At 52.0% G+C, this 26,449-nt stretch overlaps 8 protein-coding genes and 1 non-coding gene across 9 annotated transcripts; 4 read left to right on the top strand and 5 right to left on the bottom strand.

The window, feature by feature from the left end:
• Positions 1 to 1,921: 1,921 nt before the first annotated feature.
• An15g04800 (uncharacterized protein) lies at positions 1,922 to 4,437 on the bottom strand (the record flags this gene model as incomplete). The annotated part of the gene is made up of 2 exons (XM_001396977.1): positions 1,922 to 4,203; positions 4,260 to 4,437. 2 exons carry the CDS (start codon positions 4,435 to 4,437, stop codon positions 1,922 to 1,924), a joined length of 2,460 nt encoding a protein of 819 aa, XP_001397014.1.
• A 2,678-nt stretch (positions 4,438 to 7,115) lies between these two features.
• On the top strand, positions 7,116 to 9,836 carry An15g04790 (uncharacterized protein; the record flags this gene model as incomplete). The annotated part of the gene is made up of 3 exons (XM_059744672.1): positions 7,116 to 7,213; positions 7,277 to 7,363; positions 7,610 to 9,836. The coding sequence occupies 3 exons, from the start codon at positions 7,116 to 7,118 to the stop codon at positions 9,834 to 9,836; spliced, it is 2,412 nt and encodes an 803-aa protein (XP_059602538.1).
• A 124-nt stretch (positions 9,837 to 9,960) lies between these two features.
• An15g04780 (uncharacterized protein) lies at positions 9,961 to 11,046 on the bottom strand (the record flags this gene model as incomplete). Its single annotated transcript, XM_001396975.1, has 2 exons — positions 9,961 to 10,820; positions 10,869 to 11,046. 2 exons carry the CDS (start codon positions 11,044 to 11,046, stop codon positions 9,961 to 9,963), a joined length of 1,038 nt encoding a protein of 345 aa, XP_001397012.1.
• Positions 11,047 to 11,766: 720 nt separating this feature from the next.
• On the top strand, positions 11,767 to 13,524 carry An15g04770 (uncharacterized protein; the record flags this gene model as incomplete). Its single annotated transcript, XM_001396974.3, has 5 exons — positions 11,767 to 11,987; positions 12,043 to 12,070; positions 12,124 to 12,759; positions 12,820 to 13,358; positions 13,419 to 13,524. 5 exons carry the CDS (start codon positions 11,767 to 11,769, stop codon positions 13,522 to 13,524), a joined length of 1,530 nt encoding a protein of 509 aa, XP_001397011.1.
• Positions 13,525 to 15,142: 1,618 nt separating this feature from the next.
• An15g04760 (uncharacterized protein) lies at positions 15,143 to 17,013 on the top strand (the record flags this gene model as incomplete). The annotated part of the gene is made up of 3 exons (XM_001396973.3): positions 15,143 to 15,226; positions 15,285 to 16,661; positions 16,846 to 17,013. The coding sequence occupies 3 exons, from the start codon at positions 15,143 to 15,145 to the stop codon at positions 17,011 to 17,013; spliced, it is 1,629 nt and encodes a 542-aa protein (XP_001397010.3).
• Positions 17,014 to 18,160: 1,147 nt separating this feature from the next.
• An15g04750 (uncharacterized protein) lies at positions 18,161 to 20,148 on the top strand (the record flags this gene model as incomplete). The annotated part of the gene is made up of 3 exons (XM_003188877.2): positions 18,161 to 18,727; positions 19,065 to 20,058; positions 20,108 to 20,148. The coding sequence occupies 3 exons, from the start codon at positions 18,161 to 18,163 to the stop codon at positions 20,146 to 20,148; spliced, it is 1,602 nt and encodes a 533-aa protein (XP_003188925.2).
• A 168-nt stretch (positions 20,149 to 20,316) lies between these two features.
• On the bottom strand, positions 20,317 to 22,910 carry An15g04740 (uncharacterized protein; the record flags this gene model as incomplete). Its single annotated transcript, XM_059744671.1, has 5 exons — positions 20,317 to 20,659; positions 20,738 to 21,057; positions 21,119 to 21,407; positions 21,465 to 21,855; positions 21,947 to 22,910. The coding sequence occupies 5 exons, from the start codon at positions 22,908 to 22,910 to the stop codon at positions 20,317 to 20,319; spliced, it is 2,307 nt and encodes a 768-aa protein (XP_059602537.1).
• A 185-nt stretch (positions 22,911 to 23,095) lies between these two features.
• tRNA-Val (AAC) lies at positions 23,096 to 23,169 on the bottom strand. The gene has a single exon. It is a non-coding gene; the product is annotated as a tRNA-Val (tRNA).
• Positions 23,170 to 23,584: 415 nt separating this feature from the next.
• On the bottom strand, positions 23,585 to 26,014 carry An15g04720 (uncharacterized protein; the record flags this gene model as incomplete). Its single annotated transcript, XM_059744670.1, has 7 exons — positions 23,585 to 23,673; positions 23,778 to 23,954; positions 24,028 to 24,147; positions 24,263 to 24,885; positions 25,160 to 25,281; positions 25,418 to 25,681; positions 25,736 to 26,014. 7 exons carry the CDS (start codon positions 26,012 to 26,014, stop codon positions 23,585 to 23,587), a joined length of 1,674 nt encoding a protein of 557 aa, XP_059602536.1.
• Positions 26,015 to 26,449: the final 435 nt, after the last annotated feature.

Here is a 26,449-nt window from a genome sequence, read left to right as displayed (position 1 = left end):
TCACAAAGTTTGACAAACAATTTCTTCGGTCGCTAAGATAATAGGGTTATTGCTCTGCTGAGTCAAGAGACCATGAGCAATGCATGCCCCGGCATTGTTTGTTTGGGCAGCTACTACCGCCTTAAGAAAACAGAGGAAGGGTCCTATGCATTATTGCCGAGGTTGAACTCCACGACTCGGTGATTTTAACATCTTCAAGATGCCCACTCTGGGAAACGCCGTTGTATATGCAGCTTCTGCTGTTCAGATTTTGGACTATTTCACTGCTGCAACATATACCATCAGCTAATATGTCCACTGCGTTTGAAACTCCTATATCAGTCTTCCTGTTCAAGAAGACGTCTTGAACACGAACCCTTATCGCCCCATTTCTTTGGAACTTCACGATACGTGAAATCCAAGCTCTCACACTCTATGACCTAAGGTGAACGGCGTCGCCTTTCAGTACACCTGGCATGTTACGCCTGGCAGCTACAGCTTAAAGCAGCCCCCTTTACACTCTTTGGTCATCTGCCAGAGTACAGAACAGCGAAGTAATCCTAAATGCGGATATGGATTATGCCACCTTCCGAATTTGGTAGCTGGGGTAGGTCTCCCCCCCATTCTGGTATGGTCCCTAGCTAAGCTGCAATAGGGACATGGCAAGGCTTGTGAGAAAAATATGCTGAGGGTACGTAACTTTTCATTGTGTTAGCCATTGTGTTAGCTATGGATTCTAACAAGTGTTCTTCCATTCAGTTCTTGAACCGGTTGTATTCGGTTTCGCACTTTTCGTGGATGACTTCGTCCATTAAAAGGCCCTGCATATACATCAGGATTGTTCCCCCGATTTATGGGGCTTGCTGGTTCGTGGCCTTCTAGATAAAAGCTGGCAATTACACAGGAATCGGCCTGATAGATACTGCAAGACAACAGCGACTGGGCCATTTGGATAATGGTTCGGAAAGCGTCCAACCGGGAACCACGAGGGGCATCCGCGATCAATTGTAGCTGTGCTTTATATTCAAAAGCGATCCAGTCCGCTCACTGATTTTGAAGGGTATCTCGTTTTCTTCCGAGTCTCCAGATGATTCACTTCATTGGTGATAGAGGACTGACTCTCTTTGGATTGATTTGCCCCGGGGTACAAAGTATATATTTATCTAAAATATGAAGATGCATACTTTATGCAAATTTAAGAGTTAAAAAACCCAGATACTCTTATCATGGAAACAAGGGCGCGAGTGCCGATGTCGAAACGACATCTCTGGACAATCTGCCTTGGTCGCTGAAAGTTGACTCAGGCTCAAAGGAATCCGAGATACCGTATGGATGTGCTGACTGGGGAATGGCATCGTCCGCCTTACGGTCCCTTGGGGATTATGGGGCTGAAGTTATGGGGCTGTCGAGCTGGCACCGACCTAGGGCACTTCTATATTGAAGGGCCTAGTTTTGGAGGCCCATGACGCACCGGCGAAGTGTGAAAGAAAAGTGTCCATCACATCAACGGTGATAAACTTGCCCGTCGACGAAGCAGACATAAGATGGTCATTTGGAAATGTTTCGGCCTTGTGAGGGACGGGACACGACAAGGCAGACAGACTGCCAACAGGAAGTTGGAGAAGGGACCCGGCGAGGTTGGTCGTTCTTCATAGTACCGGGTTTAGGTTGGTTCTATGGGTGGCGTCCAAACCCGTTGATCAGAGTCTCCAGGCAGAATTTCTCCAGAGAAAGGATCAAAATTTACGACTCAGGGAAGATTAGATCAACTGGAATCTTCCCGTAATGGTCTGGGTGTCAAATACATAACTATATCAGCACCGATCCACAATCACAAGTGTCTCAGACATAACTAGATTAGCCAACTATCTACAAATCATAAAATACAAATCATATGCCTCATGCTAGTTACATATCACATCATAAAACGTTCTTCCCCGCCTCACTTCCTAAAAAAGGTAGCAGTCGCATTCGCGTGGAAGTCACGACTACTGAACCCAGCCTTGAAAGTAAACTCTCCGGCCGGGATGCGCCAGTCCTGCGCCGTCACATCCCAGTAACTCACATCTCTCCGCATCAGCTCGAACGTCACCTTCTTAGTCTCGCCCGCCTCGAGCCAGATCTTGTCGAATCCTCGCAGCTGGCTAGGCGGGGTACCCGCGGGCGCGGTATCAGGGAATCCGACATACAGCTGCGGGATGGCGTAGCCGTCCACACTGCCGGTGTTGCTCACCTGGGCGGTGAGTGTGTACACGGTATCCCAGAGAGCGGGGTTACCACCAGGCTGGACAGCACGCTGCTCCGGCAGGGCAGTCAGGTTCGAGGCCACGGGCTTCGCAGCGACCAGCTTGGTCAGGTTGTAAGTAGTGTAACTGAGACCGAAGCCAAACTCGTAGCGGACGGGGATGTTGTGGGCGTCAAAGTAGCGGTATCCGACTTCGAGCTCCTCATCGAACCAGCTCTGCCAGTCGTAGGTGCCGTTGGTAGCCACGGCAGTGGTGAGTGGGGCGTTGTAGTCCGATTCGTTGTAGGCGATCACGTAGGGCAGTTTAGCGGAGGGGTTGGCGTCGCCGTAGAGGAGGTCGGCGATGGCGTTACCAGCTTCCTCGCCGGGGTAGTGGGCAGCCAGGATGGCGGTGACGTTGGGGTGGTCGGCGAAGGGGAGGACGTTGACACCGGCGGAGTGGGTGACAACGACGGTGTTGTTGCAGTACTTGGCGACGGCTTCGACGACGGCATTGCCGTTCCAGTCGAGAGTGAGGTAGGTGCGGTCGACGTTCTCCTCGGACCAGGACTTGAGGAAGACGAGACAGACGTCGGGCTGTTCGGGATTCCAGAGTTCGGGCATGGATTTCTCCGTGATGAGGGTGTTGTTGAGCCAGGTCTGCACCCTGCCGCCGTACTGGCGGGCTCGGGTCGTAATGGCGTCCTGTGGGGTCGAGAGGTAACTGAAGCGGCAGGTGCCGGAGCCGCCGGCGTTGGCGAGGACACCGTATTCGAAGTCGGTCTGGGTGGAGGGGCCCTGGGTGTCGGAGCCGGCGTCGTTGCCGACGATGACGATGTTACGGGGCTTGCGCAGGGGGAGGGCGTTGCGCTCATTCTTCAGCAGGACGGTGGAGGCGGCGCCGTGCTCGCGGATCATGGCGCTGTTGTTGCCGCGCACGTCACGGTTACTGGGGCCCGTGAACTTCCAGTCGTAGAGCCAGGTGTCGGGGGGAGAGTCGACGTTCAAGGGACCGACGGAGGCGTCGACGCTGGGGTAGTTCTTATCCTGGCCGAGCCAGAAGTAAGGGGTCATGATGCGCACGATCATGTCGTCGATGCGGTCGGTGGTGATGGTGCCGTTGTTGATGGCTTCGGTGAGGTTCTTGCCGAAGTAGGATCCCTCGGTCCAGAGCTCGCCGTAGACAGTGAAGCCACCGGGCATGGTCATGTCCATGCCGCTCTCAGCGGAGGCGACACCGCTGTGAGTGGCACCCCAATCGGACATGACGTAGCCTTGGAAGCCCAACTCGGTCTTGAGGAGGTGGTTAAGGAGGTAGGAGTTCTGGCAGGAGTGGGAGCCGTTGACACGGTTGTAGGAGCACATGAAGCTGGCGACGCGAGCGCGGGCGGCGTTGGCGAAGGGCCACATGTAGATCTCGTGAAGGGTGCGGTCATCGAGGTTGGAGGAGACTGAGTCCTGGATATAGGTTGTGGCGTTGGCATCCGGAGCGTAGGTAGGGTTACGCTGCGTCTCTTGCTCGTTGGCAATAAAGTGCTTTGCATTGGCTTGCACACCGGCGTCCTGGATACCGAGAATGGTCTCCTCCATGCAAACACCGGTCAGGTAAGGATCGGCTGCGAAGCCTTCCCAGGTACGTCCGTCATAGGGACTACGGCCGAGAGGACCACCGATGGGACCGAGGACGACGTGGGTGCCCTTGCCCTTGTGCTCTGTAGCCATGGCATAGCCTCGGTCGTAGAGGAGCTTGCGATCCCAACTGGCAGCGGCGGACACACCACTGACGAAGACGCTCGAGTAGTCACCCTGCTGGATGCACTGGGGACCGTTCTGCAGACAGAGACCAGTGAAGTTGAGGCGGGGGATGGGCAGAATGTTGCCCACACAAGGGCCCGGCTGACCTGTGGCCATCCAGGCCTTCTCCTCGACTGTGAGCTGCGATACCCAGTTCTTGGCCTGGGCCATGGCCTTTTCCCAGCCGCCCTTGCCCTTGGTTTCAGCTGCGACAAAGTAAGCATGATGGGTATGGTTGTCCACGCAGGCATGGTGTACTTACGAGAAGGGAATACCGGCGGGGAGCCGCCATAAGGGGTGAGGATAGAGGTGTTGAGGGGCTGAACGAAGCTGAATGGCTCGCCTGGGTGGTTTATAGGTTCCTGACAAGTACTGGCACCCACGGAGGGGGCCAGCAGCAGGCTGGACAGCAGCAAGGCGTGGTCGGCCGGGACCTTCATGGTGTTGTATGAGCCGGACTCGTGAAGTTGCTGGTTGAGTGCTCCTATCCCTCATCGTCTACCCCCGACACTTGCACCCTTATATACATCACAAACCCTGGCCGGTTACGGCGCATTCCCGGGTTCTGCTGGAGTGGAGAATGCGGAGGCCCGCAATGCCGGGTTGAATGAGGGCTAAAAAGCCGGGGTCGGCCTCGTGCCGAGCTGGGACTCCACAGCCGAGAAGCGATGCCAATCGCAAGGTTTCCACGGGCCGTTTCTGCCCAGTCGGAGGAAGATGACTTCGTTTGCCTTACTCCATCGGTCACCTTAGGCCTTTGCCGAAGTTTTGCCGGTGGAGGGAAAGGGAAAATAACGCTCAGACAGTAATGGTGCCATTCCTGGTGATGAGGATCCTCTCATTTTCTACCCTGTGGGAGCTAGCAGCCCCAGTTGTCGGAGGAACCCCGTGGGTAATGACGTAGAGGTAATGGATTCTGTCGGCCGGAATGAAGGTGGCCGACGAGTCGGGTCGCCTGGCATGACTCTCAAAGTCGCAATACATCTCTCGAGGTGACCGGGTTGAGTTGAATGCCAATGCGGTCCGACCCCGCTAGGGCTTGGCAGGAACCCCCACGATGTGCCCGGCAAATACCCGTCTCTCGTTCCGAAGAATCCGGGAGGGAGGGCAGAATGTTCCCGTGAGAATGGAAGCTACGTGAGAATGGCAAAGGAGGATGACTGTGTGTGGTAGATTTGTCCAAAGAGCCGCATTGTTAAGTGATGCTGTCAACCCCGGATTAATATGCCCAGATCACGTGGGAGATGCATGATGCACGAGAATATTAATAATAATATTGGGGAAAAGTTGGGGTGAAGAAGATGAGGGGAACGAAAACCCTTCCCCAAGTCCCAACAGACTATGCGTCATCCCACAGGCCCTACCTCACTACTGAGTATTACTGCATCACCACTAACCAGAGACTAAACTACTAGAAATACAAGGAAAAGAGTCGGAATGCAGTCCGGAGTTGGCCATGATGCCCGATCGGGAAGGCAGAAAAAGGAAAAGGCCCGAGGTTTCCCCGGCGGCCCCTCGGCCCTCCCTTCACAGAATATAAGCACGGAATATAAGCAATTGTAAGCAATCTTGTGGGGGGACATGCCGGTGGTCGGGAATGCTGGGACAACATACCAAGTAGGTATGCCGAATACTGCGCTTGGGCTTTTACTATGGGGCCGCCGGAGAGAAGGGGATTGGCGATTGGTTCTGCAACACTTTAATATGGGCTTGATAATCATTAACCTACAGGGTTTTCCAAGTCAAGATGCCGTTATTATTGGCTTCCTCATGCATCCCCCTCCCAGAAAAGGCGTGATCAATGGAGACGAATAGAGCATTCCGTGGGGGGCGGCATCAACAAATGGAGGGGAACAATAGCCGGACTGGCATTTATCCGCTGTTCCCTGGCCTCGTCAGGACAGAATGACCACTAAACCAGAACTCCAGACCGGCAAGTCAATAAAATTCTTTCCTCCCTCAGATCATGAACATACCGGATGGCAGAGTATGAGCCGAGTACAACTACAATGCGCCCTCTATTGACCTTAAAAGGCAATGGCAGTGGAACCATCTGTAAGCTGCCTTGGGTCGGAAAGCCAGGGCCACATCTTGGATTATCTAGCTTCCATCTCAATTCTTGTAACTGGCTTATTTTATTTGCTTATTAGGTAAGTTTGCAAAGGAAACCTTACCCATGATCAGAAGCGCAATGGTGCGTTAGTATATAGAGTTAAGGTTGCCATCATTGACACGAATGCCGCAAACGGCATGGTTTATCTACAACACGAATGTCGCCCAAGCACCATATAGTGGCACCTACCCGCCCCCTCTTCACTCCTCTCACTCCTTTTTCTTTTCTTTTTTTTTTTTTTTTACTTCTGTTTTTTTGTCTTGATTTATCGGGCATGGATACGGGGCTTCCGACCGTAGGAATGACCAAAACCGATGCGAACGATGAGCTATTTGAGGCCTCGATAGGAACGGATTACTGCGTCATGAAACTGAATACACAGAAGTGCCATTCCACTTATTTTCATATCACCATAGCTTATCCAGAGTTAACTTTTTTTCCCGTGCGGTCTTGTGATAGTTTGCTAGATCAAGGGATCTGGACCGACGCTCATGCGGGAGGCAACAACTAAGAAAGTAACTTCCTCACTGCATCCACTAAAGGCGCAGATTTATTCCAAGGACAGGGTCTCCATAGCTGAATATGTCGGAAGATAACAAAGAGAATGAAAGAACAGCCTGTCATTTCCGCGAAGTTCCAGTCATTGGCATTGTCACAACTTCCCGGTGACTCCCACCCATGGGTCTTCAAACTTTACTGCGGCCATCCTGATCATGGACGCGCTCAGCAAAGTTCATGAGGTATCAGTGACCTCATGCCCACACGCGAAGAGCCCGTCAGTGCCAATCGAAGCGACTATAGAGGAAGCTAGGAAATCTGGATCTAGTCTAGGACATGTTCTCGACGTCGAAAGCCCAAAGCAGGGAAATATAAGAGCAAAGAATCATCCAGGCAGTCGAAGTCCCTAAGTCTCCATCCATCTATATGGTCAACTATTAGTATTCCGTGAAGCAAAATGACTAAAGGCCTGGTAAGTAGGACGGACTTTGCTGTGCCAACGAATTCATGCTAACAAGACTGGCGCACTCCGAGACTTTTGATATCCGCTACGACAACGAGCTCGCTCATGAGTACTACGGGGATGGGGACAAGCTCACTAAGCGGTAAGATGAGATGTTAGGCGATATGATTTGCCTGCGCAGTGATAGCTAAACGTGACTCTATAGGCTCCAGGACGTCTATAAAGACAAACACCTGGAGTTCCCCCAGTGTTTCGACTCCACATTGACCACCCCACCCATTCACTTCATGTCGTGCGTCACATCAACCTTATTCTTGCTGGGGCATAGCTGATGATAGCAGGGTCGAGGCGCCTGACGATGTAGATGTGGATGAACTGAAAAATGTGCATGTTCCCCCAGGCTTGAGCGTCGAGATTCTCGACTTCGATTAGGGTGCCAAGGAATCAACTGGGAGGATATTTATGATGAAAGCATGGCAATTTATGTAGCAATACATGCAAATTAATCATACACAACCTGGAAAATAGAGAAATACAGCACATTCTTTTGTCGTTCATTTCATGTCTATCCTGTCAGACTCACTCGAGGTCTGACTTTTGCGCTTAGCGCCGGTGATCGGGCCGATCGCATGGCAACCAATTCTCCCCACCATTCTCTGACAGACACTTCGTCCCCTAATCCAATCTACTATTATCTTCCTGTATCAACCCCGTTCCCGGAAATGCCCACCGCCTCATCGCCGGCATCAGGGCACTCGCCCTCGGTGTCCAAGCGACGTAAAATCCGCAAGGGCACCTTCTCCTGTTGGGAGTGCAAGCATCGGAAGCGACGCTGCGTGTTCGAGCCCCTCAAGGACTCCACTTGTGTCTATTGCCAGTCTCGAGGTATCCCCTGCGTCAGCCAGGAACATGCCGATCCACGAAGCCACAGTAGCGATGGCCAGATATCGGAGCGGATTTGCCACGTCGAATCTCTGGTCAACCAATTGATTCGGCAGCGTGACAGCTGTCAGCCTCAGGTCCAGCCTGTGATCGGGGTTCGCGACCGAGCGAGTTCCCCTCGGCCGAGAGAAGCATCTATATCATTCCCCTTTCAGCAGCTGTGCAAGTCTCTGGCGGCGTTATTCCCTCATCCGAACACGACCGCACTCATCTTGACCAAGGGTCGCTTCTTCAGTCTGCCTTTCGAGACTTGTCGATCCCCACTCCGAGACCAATCGGCTGTCTGCTCTGGCCTAGCACAGTCTGGAGATGTCTTCAGGCTACCATATTCTACTTCCCATCCAATCCAATTTGCTCAGAAACTCATACAACTTGCACTCGGTTTACAGCAGCTGGACCTCGCCTCATGTCTACACCCACAACTGCAGCTAGAGCAAAAGTGGTCCACAGGCGACTCTGCCCGGCGCTACGTCGATCTGGCAGTTAGTCATGTAACATCACAGGACGCGCTCGTAGATTCTCTCGATGGTCTTGACACTCTCTTACTGCAGGCCCGCTATCACCTTAACTCTGGGGAGCTGCGCTCGGCCTGGCTTATTTTCCGTCGTGCTTTGAGCATCGCTCAACTGATCGGACTTCCAAGCCGGAATGAACAAGCCGGCAGCCGCGCGGAATCCCTTTGGGTTCAGCTTGTATATAATGATCGGTTCTTGTCACTAATGCTTGGGCTTCCATGCGCGGTGAAGGATCTCGAGCTCCTGAATTGGCAGGCTTTAGATACCTACCCACCTCTTAGAAAATTATACCGCATCCATTCTGTCATCGCAGGTCGGATAATCGTCCGAAATGTGCGTCTGCAGCATTACAATTTGTTGTCCCAAAGACAGTTGGATACCACGTATGATCATTACGGGGTGACTCGCGGCATAAATGATGAACTAAGGAAGAGTGCCCGATCAGTGCCTATTGATTGCTGGAAGGTCCCTACCTTGAACAATACTTTGTTGGATACGGATAAGATGGACAGGATCTCCATGCTTGTTACCCAGATGCACCAATATTATCTCGTGATCCTCCTTCATCAACCGTACTTGTTGCTGCAGCTGAGTAACCATACATATTTCAGTCCATCAGCAATCTCACCTATACTTCCCGACTACTCATACAGCAGACATGTGGTCGTCCCTGCAAGCCGTGAAGTACTGAGTCGCTGTCTCGAGTTCCGGAATATACGGCCTATTCTCTCTTACCGAGGGCTTGAACATAAAGCCTTCGTCGCAGCAGTGACCCTGCTCTTGTCTCATATATTGGGACACCGGTCGGGCTCCGAGAACGTCCTAGAACATCAACGGCCTCAAGACCTGGCCATGATTCAACAGGCAATTGACACCTTGGACGAACTCTGCACGTCAAATGACCCAAATAGAGACTCTGCGATCCAAACAAGAAATTTGTTGAGCAAACTCCTGAGTATTGAGGCTGAGGCAGCCGACGGTATCATTTACATTTCATGCATTGAAAAGGACAGTGTTGGTTCAGATGATGCCCTGTGCGGTACTTCTCACCAAGGCCTGAAGTTTTCCATTCCGTACTTTGGAGTTATCTGCGTTATTCCTGGGCCAGTTCCAAATCTGCAAAATGATGGCCTACTCGCAGGGTCCGCACAGGCAACAGGACCACAAGGCCTTCTCCCTTCGACACTTACACAACTGGAGTTTGATTGTGGCTTGAATTCTCAGCTCGCTCTATCGTCTAATCTTCAAGCCGAGATGCAGTTGCTTTATGACTGGTCACTTGAACCGAACGTCCTCAACGAAGGCTAATCAAATAAACACGTTTGACATCCGTCATGGAAAAAGAGTTGGAAAGGGACGACTATATATACGCGGGCTTCTTTTTGGACAATCCTTACACTATCCAGGGACAAGACATATCCCAATATGCCACTCACAGTTGTGGGGTATCGGCAAAGGCAAAACCAGTCAAGGCCTGAAAGCGCCCACCCGCGACATTTTGGGCGATCTGCCGAATTGACTGTTCTTCTTCCTCCGACAATTGGAAAGACAAACTGGCCAAGTTCTCCTCCAGTCGATGAATCTTGCTTGTTCCTGGAATCGCAAAGACATCGTCCCCCTGAGCGAACAACCACCCCAGCGCCAGCTGTGCCGTGGTCATACCCTTCGCCTTAGCGATCTCAGTCAGCTGATCCACCACAGCCACATTCTTCTCGATATTCCCTTTTCTAAGCCAGGGAAGCACGCCTCTGACATCCCCGGGCTTACTGACGTCCTCCAGCGACCGAATCGCTCCGCTGAGGATCCCATTGCCGAGCGGACTATACGCAACGATAGCGACGCCCAGCTCGCGAGCAGTCTGCAGCAATTGCACCTGAGGGGACTCGATATCCCTACAGAAGACACTGTATTCTACCTGCACACACGATATGGGGTGCACTGCATGGGCCCGACGGAGCGAATCCGCACTGCACTCGCTCAGCCCCAGGTATTTGATCTTGCCCTCCTGCTTGAGCGCGACCATGGCTTCGACGGTCTTCTCAATAGGGGTGACCTTGTCCAAGCGATGGACGTAGTACAGGTCCACATATGGCAGTCCGAGGCGCTTCAATGACTTCTCAATCGCGGTCCGACAGTATTCCGGACTGGAATCCATCCAGTTCTTCATGCCATCTTTGGCTTCGGGATTAGTGCAAATGCCGAATTTGGTGGCTAGGAAGATATCCTTCCGCTTGTCGGGGTTCTGGGCGAACCATTTGCCCAGAACGCTTTCGGAATCATCGTATTTGCCCGCTGCGGTTGTCAGAATCTGTCCATCTTAAGGGATCCACGACTACATACCGGTATCCCAGAAGGTCTCACCCCTTTTGTATGCCTCGTCCAAGAAATTCAGATGTTCAGTTTCTGGAAGAGGCTGACCATAAGTGCCACTGGCACCCATGAGTCCGAGGCCGATTCGCGGAATGAGTGGGGCATTGTTGCCGAGAGAGCGAGCAGGAAGTTTGCTGAAAGCGGTCATTTTGCAGTAATGATAATTGCTAAAAGATTTTGTCTCTATCGAAAATGACACCCCCAGCAACATGTCATTTCGGCTCTTTTATGCCTTTGCGATGCCGGACTTTGCGGCGGAATTGACTGCCTCGAGCAAGGCCAGACTGCAGCCTTGGTGCCTGAGGCCTTCACACGCAATGATTCCGCCGCTTAATTCCGCCGCTAACTCCGCCGTCGCCGATCGCCATCGCCGATCGCCATCAACGCGATGCCTTGCTTTGTTGGCTAGGCTGTCCGCCAGATGTCCATTCCTGGGTACTGCCTTCTCATAGCTACGAGCTTGATGAAGTTGTAAACAACACTCTAGTGAGCGGACGGCGTCATGGCTCTTGTTTTACATCGTTATTTCCGAGCAGCTTTCATGTTAAGCCTGTTCTCCGTGAGACAGGCATCTACGGAGGACCGACACGAGATGAGGAGATGGAATAGCAGTTGTATAACACATTCCTGGTCCAGACGCCTCTCTTTAGGTTGTACCTAAGATACACTGCGCCTAAGAACAACCGGGGGCTCCGGATACGGATGTGGTGAGGTCATCCCGAACACAAAGTTTCGGTGCAACCACAGTCCCTCATATAAGTCGACGGCCACGTCGCCCTCATTTTCGGGCAGGATAGGCCCTGCCAATAATAGCAAAATCTAATTCAACCTCGTGTTTGGCATTGTTATTCCCTGAAACGCCGTCAGAATGGTCCACCTGTCGACCGTCCGTAAAGAGTCCCACGCCCATCAGCGTCAGCGCGAAGAACGCGATGCGCAGGCAGCCGCAGTGTCACCTTACGTGTACGGGACGCGCTATGCAGTCCAAGAGCTGCCGGAGCATAGCATGTCGGAGAATGAGATGCCAGCCCCGGTGGCATATCGCATGATCAAGGATGAGTTGAGCTTGGATGGGAATCCCCTGCTCAAGTAATACCTCGCTTCTCTTTCTGCTCTTTGAGCCGTCAATAGTAACATGTACTAGTTTAGCAAGCTTTGTCACTACCTATATGGTAAGACTGTTTTCGAAAAAATTAACCCAACACTCCCGCTAACACCATCACAGGAAGATGAAGTGCAACAGCTCATGTCCGACGCCATGAGCAAGAACTTCATCGACTACGAACAGTATCCACAGACTGCGCATATGCAGAACCGCTGTGTCAATATGATCGCCGGTCTGTTCCATGCACCTAGTATCAATGACCCAAGCAACGAGCAAGACGCCATCGGCACTTCGACGGTCGGATCCTCAGAAGCGATCATGCTGGCCATGCTGGCCATGAAGAAACGCTGGCAGAACAAGCGGAAAGAAGCTGGGAAGGACTGGTCGCGTCCGAACATCATCATGAATAGTGCGGTACAGGTATGCTGGGAGAAAGCAGCGCGGTATTTCGAGGTCGAGGAGAGATATGTCTATTGCACGGAGACCCGATATGTCATTGACCCCAAGGAGGCGGTGGATCTGGTAGATGAAAACACGGTGGGAATCTGTGCAATCCTAGGGACAACGTACACAGGGCAGTATGAGGATGTCAAGGCGATCAACGACCTGCTGATAGCGAAGAATATCGACTGCCCAATACATGTGGATGCGGCTAGTGGCGGGTTTGTGGTGCCCTTTGTGAAACCAGAGCTGGAGTGGGACTTCCGCCTGGAAAAAGTCATCTCCATAAATGTCTCAGGACATAAATACGGACTGGTGAGATACATCATAAACCAGTACACCTCGCCGAATGCGGACACAGACTGATCGTGACAGGTCTATCCCGGCGTTGGTTGGGTTTTCTGGCGCGCCCCCGAATACCTTCCCAAAGAGCTCATTTTCAACATCAATTATCTGGGCGCCGAGCAGGCCAGCTTCACGTTGAACTTTTCCAAAGGCGCCCCCCACGTCATCGGGCAATACTACCAACTGATCCGGCTAGGCAAGCATGGCTTCCGATCGATCATGACAAACCTCACGCAGACTGCCGACCATCTAGCAGCGGAGTTGGAGAAACTCGGCTTTATTATCATGAGCGAGGGTGGAGGTCGGGGTCTTCCTCTAGTTGCATTCCGATTACCCGAACAAGAGGGTCGGCTGTACGACGAATTCGCTCTGGCCCATGTGCTGCGTCGCCGGGGATGGGTGATTCCGGCGTATACCATGGCCCCGAAGTGTAATCAACTGAGGATGATGCGGATCGTGCTGCGCGAGGACTTCAGCTTGCACCGGTGTAACCTGCTCGTGGAGGACATCCGACTGGGCCTGAAGACGCTAGAGGATATGGACGAAACCATGGTCAAGCGGTACAGCACGTACGTGATTTATCTTATTCTGTCTCTGGAGGCGACCGGGCATAAACTGACACCCAGCAGATACATCCAGACACATGCTACGCGCGGTCCACAAGGTCATCCGGTGTATGGAAACGAGCAGCATTCGCTTCAGGGGAAGTCGGGGAAAACACATGCGGTCTGTTGAACCAGTCATTCGTGCGCGGTGTACTTTACCACTTTATTGTCAGTCTGCCTGTGATACGTCAGCTCCTCTCCAAAACCTTCATCAGCCATTATCCTTGTTCTGCCCAGTATTAGTAGCTACTTTTGTGAAATCTGTCAGTGCCAAGTCATCCTCAACAGGCGGTCCCCTTACTCTGGAAAGCTGACAGCGGTAAGCGGGGATGAATCAAGGAAAAGTAGCTGGTGGGTTTGGCTGGCAAAGTCGGCAGCAATCGCCAGCATGTCCAACGAGCTCGTGCCCGGGTGCGTCAATGCAGCTGTCTATTCCGGCTGCATCGAACGAACCCCTCCTCCCTTACGTAGAGTCTATTTGGCTGCATGCTGCGGGCGACCATTTGCCAGTATTGATAGGCCGCGTAGTGGGCTCCACGCCCTCGCAGTACCGGACGCCCTTCGGTGCATGAACCCACCAGTCGAGCTCCACCGATAAAAGTAAACTCCGGTGAACGGCTGCAATGTAATAACAGCTTGTACAGGAGGATAGTGCACAAAAACGGTGGGCTTTGATGGATAGTAATCCAAAAGGAACCGAAGAAAAATCTTCAAATTTGGCCCTCGATGAGGTCAATCCTGACACACTTCGCATTCCCGGTGGCGCGGCGCCGAGCGATCTCCGGATCGTCTAACAACGTTGTTGAATCTTACAACGTTCAAGACAGTTCCCCGATATCGGTCACTCACTGAAGATAATCGGGGACCACTGGCTATAATCAGGGCTAACCGAATCCGAAAGTCTGATTGATAGACGACCTGTCATGTTCATAGAGAGGCAGAGTTCGCATTCACCGCGTCGCGCGCGGCCCCTTTAGGGTTTTGAGTTCCGCAAAGTCGCTCAGACACACAGCAAGCAGCTGATGAATCACATCCGAGACAATCAATAGTCGGATTGACAATGCAGTAGTCAGAGTCTGACTATCAATAATCAACAGCCACTGCGGTCCGTGGCCCTGTCAATCCGGGGTGTTTTTTTTTCCACTACCCCTTCCTTCCAGTCTACTTACCAAGCGCTACACGCTGGCCGACAACAAGCTTCATCCTCGCCCAACTATCGTATGCCTCGTCCTTCCACAAAAACAAACCTCGGTTACTCATACTCGATTTTTCCTCACTTACGAGAAAACATTGAACTCTGTTTTGTTGCGCATCTCATCTAAGCATTGAAGCCTAATCCTCCGAGCCTCTGTGACTTTGACCGCTACGAGATGAGCCTACGCAATGGAGTCCACTCGGGACGATAATCCCCTCCTTCTTCTTTCTTCTTCTCCTCTCATCAACTACTTCCTCTTCCCTGTCTGCTTTGACAACTGTGTTCACGCACTGCATGCTGCGCGTTCACTAGGCTACTGCTTTTCTCAGTTACAGTTCACATAGCTCACTTTTTATCTCCTGACTATCACAATGCATTGAAGTAAAATTTCCGGGGCAACCCACTTACTTACTATGTCAATTCTACCCGACTACTTATGTATCGCTCGTTTCCCCCTTCCTCGACCATGACTTAGGTCGCAGGACGTATATAGAAAAGAAAAGGACTTTGTACCCTCGTCCCAGCCAGCCAGCCAGATAGCCATCCAGGCAACATGGCCAACATCATCTGGCTCGCCCTCGTCCTCGTGGCGCTGAGCATCCACGTGCAAGCCAAAGACGTCTTTGCGCACTTCATCGTCCGTTTCCCCCCTCACCCACACCCTACCAAACATCACCCACTAACCCTACGCCCAGCTCGCCAACGCCGAAAACTTCACCCAGACCCACTGGACGCGCGACATAAGCGCTGCCAAAGCAGCCCAAATCGACGCCTTTGCCCTGAACACCGGCTATGGCGCCGCCAACACCGACCAACTGCTCACAGACGCCTTCACCGTCGCGGCAGCACACGACTTCAAACTCTTCCTGTCCCTCGACTACTCCGGCGACGGGCACTGGCCACCAGACCAAGTCCTGAAAGTCCTGCAAGGCTACGCCAACCACACAGCCTACTACCGAGTCGACAACAAGCACCCACTGGTCTCCACCTTCGAGGGCTACGAAGCCCTGGCCGACTGGTCCACCATCAAAGAGAAACTGCCTAATATCTATTTCATGCCCGAATGGTCTGTACGAACCCCCCAGGAACTAGCCAGCGAAGACGCTGTGGACGGGTTACTCTCCTGGAGCGCCTGGCCGTACGGGACCACGCCGATGAACACGTCCACAGACGAGCAGTACATCTCCGCCCTGAAAGCCAAGGACAAACCGTACATCATGCCCGTCAGTCCATGGTTCTACACCGACATGGTACGGTACCACAAGAACTGGGTATGGCAGGGCGATGGGCTGTGGCATACGCGGTGGAAGCAGGTGCTCGACCTGCAACCGCAGTTCGTGGAGATTCTTACGTGGAACGACTTCGGCGAATCGCATTACATCGGGCCCTTGCATGAGAACGAGCTAGGAATATTTTCGTTCGGGCAGGCGCCGTTCAACTACGCGTCGGGGATGGTGCATGACGCGTGGAGGGAGTTTCTTCCGTATGTGGTGGGTGAATACAAGAATGGAAGTGGGAAGGGGGTGATTGATAAGGAAGGGGTGGTGGTTTGGTATAGGGTTACGCCGGCGTGGGCATGTAAGGCGGGCTTGACTACGGGGAATTCGGTCACGCAAGGCCAGCAAACGATGCCACCGGGGCAGGTGCTGAAGGATGAAGTATTCTTCCAGGCGTTGTTGGAGGATACTGCAGATGTGGAGGTGAGTATTGGTGGTGGGGAAAATAAGTCCGTGGGTTGGACGGATACGCCTAGTGGTGGGAGTAGTGGTGGTGGGAGGGGGTTGTATTTTGGGAGTGTGCCGATGGATAATCGCACGGGTGAGGTGGTGGTTACGTTGAGTAGGAATGGGAAGTTCGTGGCGCAGATGATTGGAGAGAAGATTACGACGCAGTGTCCGGATAAGTTGACGAACTGGAATGCGTGGGTGGGCACGGCCATGTCGAATGTGTCGAATGCTAGTACGTCGCGCGCCTCGTTGTCGGAGGAGAATGGTGCGGCCAGTGTGAGGGTTGGAGGAGGACGTGGGATGGACATGTGGATGGGGGCACTGTGGATGGTCGTGGTGGTAGGTGTAAGTGGAGTTTTGCTTTAGATCTTTTTTCCGTTTTAGAGCCTCGATCGATCTCATATCTCGATATACTGGTAGTAATATCTAATATCTTGGACTTTTTCTTAATCTTGGTGGAGCGAGTGGTTCTGCACGGGGACTTTCCGAGGGCCCTATGTGAGGGTTCTTGTAGCTGTGATCTGCACAGATTAGGGCTGACCGGAGTATACCGACCAAATGGGCTTGCGGCTCTCAGATCAACGAGGAGGTCCTGATTCAACGCAGAGAGCGATTACCGCTTGTGGAAGGTGATAGAGTTTATCTTGACTCGTCTTCAAAGGCGTTTCGGCGTCGCCGAAGGACGTGCACGCGCTGATGGGAACAAAGACGCTTGGTTCTCAATGCTGATGGGTGGATTTTGGGGATTCTGCCGTCGGGGGGGAATTAGATAATCTATAACCCCCCGGTACCTGCTGGGCCATGTGGGAATGTGAAGGTGATCGTCGCTGGTCATGACTATACTATACTCAATAGAGTCTGGTGTTGATATCAGTTGGAGATATGAGCCTCATATTGGAGATAATGGTGATCCCAGTTCTTAGACTCCGCTGAAGATTACGCTGATCTGGGGTATTCACTTATCCACCCGATCGAGATCGAAGAGAGGCCTGGGCTGCTGCTAGATCAACTTCACATTCCTCAACGTTCTGCGGCATGCCGTTCGTCTATGACAAGCACATAAGGCTTGGATACGAGCATATTTGTCATTCAATACCTGCATAAAATTTCCCTGACAGATCTAGTAGGATATACCATATGACAGTTGAGGCAACAACATCTAGGCTTTACATTGACCTGCCCTATTGGGACAAAACACCCGGGGTAGCAGGTTAGTCCAATAGTACATGAATAATAGGCTTTACTCGGTCTTACATTACCCAATGATGAAGGAGACTGCAGCATTTTCCAACCCAGTCTCGAGAGGCAGTGCCCGAGTTCAACCCATTAGCGGCCGGAATTCCAAGTCAATGACGCAAAGACCAAACTTTGCTCGCCACCGGCCGGCGACACCGTTGGCCTAAGCTCTCTCAAGTCTGGGGTTCGGCCGGTGCCCGCCAAGAGTCGGCGCTGGCTAGACGCACCTGATTGCACTGATTGCACTTTTGACAGCTCTCGAGACCTTACTTTCTTCACGGCCGATGGATGAGTGGGTGTCGGACTCGGCCGCCAGTGGCAATGGCCTAGACTCCACCAGCCCTGAGCAGAGTATGCAAGTGCGAGCTATCTTCAAAATTCACGAGTTGCTGGTCCAGGGGAAGAATTATAAAGATTGCCCTGATCCTGCCCCTGACCTTGAAGTCAGATTATAACCAGAAAAATCAAATTCGCATACTACATCCATATTCTCGATGCAATAACACGACGACTACAAATTACACCGACTACCTCCTAGTGCCATTATCACCAGCACTCCTCTACATTAATCACCTTTTTGACATTTACTCTTCACAACGTCAACCACAATGGCCGGTATTGAACTTCCTCCTCACCTGATGCGTCAGGCCACCCGCACCAACAGCCGCATTCCCCCCATGGCTCGTCGCTCCGTCTCGCCCTTTCCCTGTCGCATGGCTGCTCTCTCCCGCGACAAGCTTCACAAGGAAGCCTCTACAAAAAGCCCTGATCTGCGCCGATGCCTTGCTCACCACACTCTCCTCAACCGCTCCATTGAAGCCGCCCAGCAAGACGTGCGTCGGCGCATGGCATCTTTCCACCTCGATGAAGAAGACGATGATGACTTTACCACCTCCTATCACTCTACACCCAATGAGGCAACGGCTGTTCCTCTCATCCGTGTTCAGATCACCAATGCTGTGCGGGCTATGGTCAAGCGTCGTGCCGCCGATAGCCAACAGAACGAGCACCTGAGTGGGCTGACGCGGGTGTCATCAAATGCAGACAAGGCAGGCTCTGCCAGCAGCAGCAGCGGCAGCGGCGGCGGCATGAAGAGTCTGAAGAGAGTTCCTCGCGTGGTGTTTGGCCGGCGCCGCTGGCCGTTGTACGGAGCGGGACCACTGCAGAGCGGGCTGGTTAGCTGACACGGCGAAGCTTGCAGCATTCCTTGTGTAGCTCGTGACGGGCTGCGGCTGGACCTCGCCAATGGCATCCTTGCTCTGTCATCTTCTTTCATCGACATACTTTCTTACTGTATTACTTTATTTTCTATCATCCCTGGACAGACTGGATGCCTTGTGTCACGTGCAACAGATATGGGTTTTGTATATAATAAGTGTCTATTACACTACACTTCACTGTACTACTTAGAATACGTCATACATTGTACATTTATCTATTCTATGACTCCTCCATTGTAGATCTCACTTATTTACACACAATACCAGCACTACCAGCACTACCAGAGTGTAGACTATCATTGACCCACGCAGCTCGATCTCAATCGCCAATTGCTGCACGGGCATCGCTAGTCGCCGATCAGTCTCACCCATCCGACCCGCTCCGCCCAATCAATCCCCTCACCCTATCCCAATCGGGCAATCCAGCTCTGCAGTTCAATCTCAGCCGCATTCCAAACCCACAATCCCCCCAGCTTATAATAATGTCTCCCAGCCCCCACGCCTGCGTTCTTTTATCTTCCCGTCTTTTCCTCTCCAGAAGAAAATCAGAAAACCAGAAAAAAAAATGCCACAATGGATCCCCCCGGCCCAATTCCTCGCTATCCAACTCCTAACCGGCACCACTGTCGCCTTCACTCCCGCTAACTCTCCCCTCCGATCAATCGCCTCCCTCGTCGTACTCATCCTCGCCTACTGCATGCAAATTAGCGCAAATGCCCACCTCCACGGCACCCGCTTCGGCGCTCCGCTCGTCGCAATGTGCTGGATGAATGTTCTCAACGGGATAGATTTACTGGTTCTCACGCGCGCGGACTACGATAAACAACTAGCATACAACACCAAACAGAAAACCTCCGAAGACAAATCACCACATGAACCACAAACGAAATCGCTCATAGATAAATATCTCTGGTCCCTGAACCTCTCATTCAACTACCGCCGCATCAACACCCCCTGGCAAATCCACGCCCTCACCACATTCAACAAAACCCCCACTCGGACACAATTCCTCCTCACCTCCCTCCTCAAACTCACCATCTCCATCGCAATCATCCAACTATTCACCCTCGAGACCACCGATCCGCATCTCGGCCGCGCAGTGGATAAATTACCGGTTCGGCCGGACGAAATCCTCCTCCCGCCCTGGTATCACGTTGGCTGGGGGAAAGATGATCTTTTCCTCCGGTTCCTCTTCACTCTCTCCTTTGGGATCGTGGCGCGCGCATTCATCGTCACGGGGTATACCGCTGCCGCGGTGGTGGCTGTAGCATTGGGCCAGGAGCCGAGTATGTGGCCGCCTGTTGGGGGTGGATTGCTGGATGCGTGGTCGATTAGGAGGTTCTGGGGGTATGCATACATCTTCCTCCCATTCATAATTGCAGTTCTTGTACTAATGAAGTATGTGATACTACAGGAAAACATGGCACCAAACCCTCCGCCAACTCCTTTGCTCGAACGCGGATTTCGTCTCGGGCTCTATCCTGCGCCTTCCGGTCCGATTCCAGTGGTGCTTTCGAGTTATTTTCGCGTTCCTTGTTTCGGGATTAGTGCATACGGGTATGGATGTCGGGTTCGGGGTGCGGATTGATGAGAGTGGGGCGTTGTGGTTCTTCGCGTTGCAGATTCTGGGTGTAGCCGGGGAGATGCTTGCTGAGAGGTTGTTGGCTCCGGTGAGTGTGTTCTTGTCGAGGGGGGTTAGGAGGGGAGTCGGGTTTGTTTGGGTTGCGGTCTTTATGCTCTGGACTTTGCCGGTGTGGATTTATCCGATTTTGGTCCAGTTGTATGCGGATGGGGTGCGCATGATGAGTCCGTTTTTGGGGCTGGGAGGTTGGGATGTTTGATTTTGGTTTTGGGTTGCATAGCGTTGGGTTTGGTATCATTAGCATGCTAGATTATACTAGATTATAGATGTATAGTAGGTATAGAGCTGAATATGGCTATAATGCGGCATCCCAATCTACCCACGCGAATGTGTTTAACAAGTCGAGATGGGGATCTGCGCCTACAAAGTCGGGCAGCGCGTCCAGGGCTCTCGTCGGACTGTGCAGCGATGCCGGCATGCTGAGAATTCGGTCCAATGAGCGTTGCAATATTCCCTTGATTTGCGCCTTGGCTGCGATGTCGGATTCCGAGGGGCGGAGCCAGTCGAGGAAGGCGACCAGTACACTGAGGTCCTGGATGATGTCCGATCGGGGAAGTTCTAAGGTGTACGTTTCGGGAGAGCTCGATTGGCGGAGCAGCTCAAGGCAGAGAATACCGCTGCCTGGGACGGCGTAGGACATAGCCTGAGCATGTCGCGTCAGTATTGATGAGGTGTATCTATTTAAAGGGGGCTGTGAGTCATACCAGCCAGGAAAAATCAACGTGATTCTCGAACCGGTCCTTGTGCTTCCAGTATATCAAGGTTAATCCTACCATTTCATGGCTAACCTGGATTAGCGCCTGCTCGTCAACCACCCTGTGTCGGGTCAGTAGTCGCTCTAAGATGAACAGGTTGAGCAGAAAATCCAAGCGCACAAGGACACGCAAAGCGAGCAGCTGGCCGGGCATGTCGCGGTCGTGGACGTGTTCTGCTTTAAACTTGATGACTTCGGGGAATTGTGCGTAGATGTCTGTAGCTTGTGCTTTGAGGTGGCTGTTTGCTTGTCAGCAGTTGCAAGTGCGAGGGATACAGATTGGGCTGAAGTCATACAGGCATGTTTGAACTGCAGCATCTGTGATGCTATCCTGCGAAGTCTCTAAAACTTCTAGCATCTCTTCGCGGTTCCTTGCTAGCATTGCTCGCGCCCGCAAGATGGTGGCAGGATACGGCTGTCGGTCTTCGCTGCTGTCCCAACCATTTGAGTTGAGCTTTGCCACGGCATCGCCAATTCTGCCGGAGAATATATCCTCGTCGTCAATGTCCAGCGGCAGCTTGGTCGTCGAGTACTTTCTGTTCAGGAGCGGTGGTCTGCCGGTAAATGTGGAGATGACCTTGTCGAAATTGTAAATCGATGCGTAGACTCGTCGCTTGAGTTCGTGCTGGAATGAAACCTCGTTCCAATTAGATGATAATTCCCGGTGAAGCCCGATTGATGTCGTGACTGCAATTACATCGCCATGTTGGCGCCAGCAAGAAAGGCCTGTTGATCAGTGCTATGTGCTATGCTTGGATATCTCCGGGTTAGGACTTACTCTTATCACCACTGGCAATGCTCTCGAGGATGTTATGTTTGAACGCCAAATTGACAAAAAGAATATTAATTGCACCCAGCTGACTACACAGCTCAATGCACATGGACGCACACCGTTTCAGATGCACCATAAGGTCTTTGGGTCTCTTGAACGCATGTTGCTGACAGTACTGGGTGATGATATCGTGCTGTACCGGCAACTGTGAGGCTGCAGACGACCAAAAAGTGAACAAGGATCCTAGAAGCTCCCAACGAGTTCTCTTTCCCGAGAAAGACTCGATCCAGCGGTGTGGATCTTGTACAGCCGGTAAAGGCGTTAGACTGCACTCTGAAAACCGCTTCGCAACAAACTGTAGGTGCTCGCTGTTCCGCAGCCGGAGCACGTCTCGATACTCATCCCACATCTTATCAGACGCGACTCGATAAGCTGGTCGGAAACAGGCATCCATCAAAGCCATCGGATGAACGAAAAGTAAGTTACATGTTCGTTCATCCGGCAGGTTTTGTAGGATCTGTATCCCCAGTTGGAGCATTCTCGGCGTGATGGTAGGGTTCCCCGGCTGGGTGGGTGATTGCGCCCCGACACCATCGATACCCCCTCCAGTGGGCGTTTTCAGGGTCTGATCCACTTCGAATCGATCCCGATGTTCTACAAATACAGATGAAAAACTCGTGGGCCCCAGGTACTCGGCTGAGCTTTCGAGGATGGGCGTGGTTGACTGGGCTCCCGGGCAGGTTTTGGTACTTGGGACACCCTCGCTCTCATTGCTCAAGACAGTCGGCGAGTCAGCCTCAGGCAGGCTTCTCGCTCTGCCTTTGGTGAGTGGATTGGCAAGATAGACGCATTTCAAGGATAGTCTCCGACACCGCTGGCAGGCGGGGGTTTCGTGGTCGCAGGCCAGTTTGCGTCGGCGGCATGCCTCACAAGCTGGCTCTCGGCCATTCTTCCGCCTGAGAGCGGGCATAGAATAGATCGGAGTAACTGTGAGCCCCGAATGGGAACAGCTATATGGTTATTTTGGAACGGTGTTGGCAAACATAGATGGTAGATGGCTGGTGGGTATGCTTGAGACGGAATCGGCTTCGGCTTCGGTGTAGATCGGACTCAAGAAAAAGTGGGGCTGTTCAAAGGAAAAACAGCAAAAAAGAATGACCAGACTGGGGCTCGATCCCAGGACCTTATCGGTGTTAACGATACGTGATAACCAACTACACCATCCGGCCATTGCTTGGGGATGTTTTGATTCATTGGCTCTATGTCCGGCCAGCATTTACTTCCATGACGGTCGCTGATAGAGTTTCTGATCCAGCTCGAGTTTTGTATACAGTTATGGTTCGTCATTCACCACTCTCGAAATTATAATCACATCTCCGACGTAGTATAGAGAAGCAATCTCTGTTATGAAAAAGGACTGCTAGGACATGGTAATTATGGATTGGTCTCGGTGTTACTAATTGTTCGACGTGACAGATATATATTTTGGCATCCTTCATGGTAAGTATAAAAATGTCAACACCCCCTACTAGTACTAGTACTTTGGCGCACTAGTATTGGACTTTCAAAGTATCTTCTGCATCGCGTAGTGCTCTTAGGTATCAACATAGTATATTCGATGATTTGTCTAACTATGACGATTTGCTATATCCGCTCAGTGGATTGGCCGTATATCATCAAGACAATAGCGTAAGGCATGTCATCATCAGCTGCAGCCAGAATGGCTAACTTTCCTCATGTTTTAACTCAACGGTAATAACCAGAGATAGTATAAACGTCGTCAAAATAATCTACTGTTGTTAGTAACACCATCCCACTCAAACGCAGCGAGTCAAACTCACCAACCCAATCAACACCCCGATACAGTTCAACTCCCACCCCCCCGCATACACAGTCCCCAAAGCCACCACATTCTGCTGCTTCCAGAAGCGATACGCACCCATGGCAGCTATCAAAATCGCCACGCCATAGCAGCTAACCGCCAGGGGAATCCCCGCTTCATAGAACCCCAGTGCTGTATCCGGCGAAGCTAAATGCTGGAGTCGAAATAATTGGGCGATCAATACACCTTGCATGGCGACCATGACCGAAGTACGAATGTAAGCTAAGAAAGTTCGCTCTAAAGCTAAATGGATAGTGTGAGATGTCAGCAACAGCCTTGCATTCCTTCTGCGTTATTGTTGGTGAATGGATGAGCTCGTGATTATCTGGCGCCATAGCCACGTGCGATTGCGCCATTTTAGTGGCATCAATAGTATTGAATGTATGCGTCGGATGGAGTAATATGCGAAGTATATATCAGAAAGCGAGGTGCCCACTCACCGAAATGGTCCCGATTACTCTTCTGCGGCACTGTCAACACCACATTTCGTGTCCAAAAGCGACGAATATGTCCCGCCAGCCCCTTGCTTGTGTGCTCCCGGTTGGAATGAGTGGTGCGGGAAACGGTCCGATGTGTGCGGATACGATATTCGCCCGAGGAGATCGATTCGGTTGAGAAGCCGGCCTCGTCGTCATCTTGAGTGGCTATATTGCGGAGTTCGAGGGCATCCAGGTCGTTATCTGTGCTTCTGGCGTCGTCATCATCGCGATGAGGTCGTTGAGCTGTGTGGCAGGCAGCTGGTGGGGTGAGAATCTCCTCGCGACCGGTCGCTGCAGCGATCGCCTTGTCCGGTGCAGAGTGATTGTCCTGGCGATCAACCATGATGTATACTAAGCTTCCTAGCTTTCGCACAGGAAGCTGTGCGACATGCTGCTGTTGCTGTTTCTGGGGGGAAAAGGATGGGAAAGGGAAAGGGTCGATGCGGTGAAGAGGCGTCACAGCTGGCTGGCAGGTTCCTTGGTTTGTTGGTCGGCGACTCCCCTGCTTCCCCGGCCGGCGCTTATCTGATTGGGTTCGGATACTCGGCAGTGGCAGAGCTTGTTGCTCTTCCAAGTTTGCTGCTCTGAAGGAATCGCCGATTGAACAATCTCATTCGCGAATTGACCTGCCAGTGGATATGACGTAATGATTTTGGGGACATTCTGCCTAGATTATATGGATCGAGATATAATTTCACGACGAGGAGCAAGGACGACTAAACTCGGAATTTCAGACAATCCCCCGGATCATCACCTAAATCAACCCCTCATTCAACCCCGGACTCCAACTCCGCTAATGCTCCACCCAACCCAACAATGTGTATCGCTGTATACTATGCCGTGTTAATGGCCACCCACTCGTCCCGCTTGTCGCCGAAAAACACCGATTCAGGCTTTGACACACTGTCAAACAGCGCCGCCTTCAAATACGCCTTTCCTGGCACCTTGGGCGATAATGTGAATAGTGGGCTGTGTCCAAGCTGCATCAGCAAATCATTACAGGAACGAAGCACAATCAACAACTAACCTTCCACAACTAGAGCAGAAATGGCGCTACAAAGACCGAGTTAGCCCAGCAAACTCCCACTATCGTCCCCGAACTGCATATGATCCCACCTGAATTGTGTTCCCCGAAGAAGTATTGGGATCGCTGTAGATCTTCATTGCCTGGCTAGGGTCTTCGATGGTCATGTCATCTTGATTGATGAAGTAGTTGATTGAGAAGGCTGGTTGGTTTAGTCTTGGGCGGCTACTGCAGGGTAGGGACGGGGAAAGGAGACATACAGCCTCCTCCAGCTTTCTTGCAGTTGATGCTGCGCAACATTCGATTAGTCCAGATTCCCTACTGATGGATGATCTTGAGGTGGTACCAGTGGCAGGCTACACTCCTCTCCGGCTGCGCCGGGAGGGTGATGGAGATGCTGGTGCAGTTACAACGGCCGGTGTAGGGCATGAGGAAGGTGCTGTGAGTGCTAAAAGACGGAAAGTGATACTCTCTTGATCGGTGGCAGCTTGCCGGGATTTAAAGGCCAATGTCAGGGGCAGGAGAAGTGGAGCATTGCCCATCCACTTTAAATCCACGTTAGAGACCAGCAATTCGGAGTTGAAACGGTTTAAGGGAAGCCTCGATAAGAGGTCATTCTCCACTCGAGTGGATCTTTGCCCGACGATGGATTGATAATCATCGTTTTCCGCCAGTTCCGTGGATGCCATGTTGTGCCTGAGGCTGCAATGTATGGGGCATCATAGTATAGGGGGTCCCAGCTGTCGAACTTTTATCCCATCTTACGAAGGCTTAAGATCAATATAATGACGGAGAGATGGAACTGATATACAAGTTGGATGAAAAGAACTAAACAACACGTTATGGGGATAGCAGAGTGTGAGGGATAGCTTGTTTTCTTAGAATGGACGCGCATACTGAGCCAAATATCTTGTTATATTGGTAAATCTGAGCATTCCGCAGAAGGCCTGACAACCAACAACCCTTCGGGTAAACGCCTCTTTCATAAATGAAACGCAAGCAGAAACCTGCTTGACAAGCCCCAGCGTGCCCCGCTCCATAGTAGGCGCCATCCCATTCACAACATCAACGGTAAAACTGTTCAACTCCAGAATCCGGTTCATACGGACCGTCTTCATCATACA

This window comes from Aspergillus niger (assembly GCF_000002855.4).
Source record: "Aspergillus niger supercontig An15".
NCBI lineage: Eukaryota > Fungi > Ascomycota > Eurotiomycetes > Eurotiales > Aspergillaceae > Aspergillus > Aspergillus niger.
This window is presented reverse-complemented; position numbering and strand designations above follow the sequence as displayed.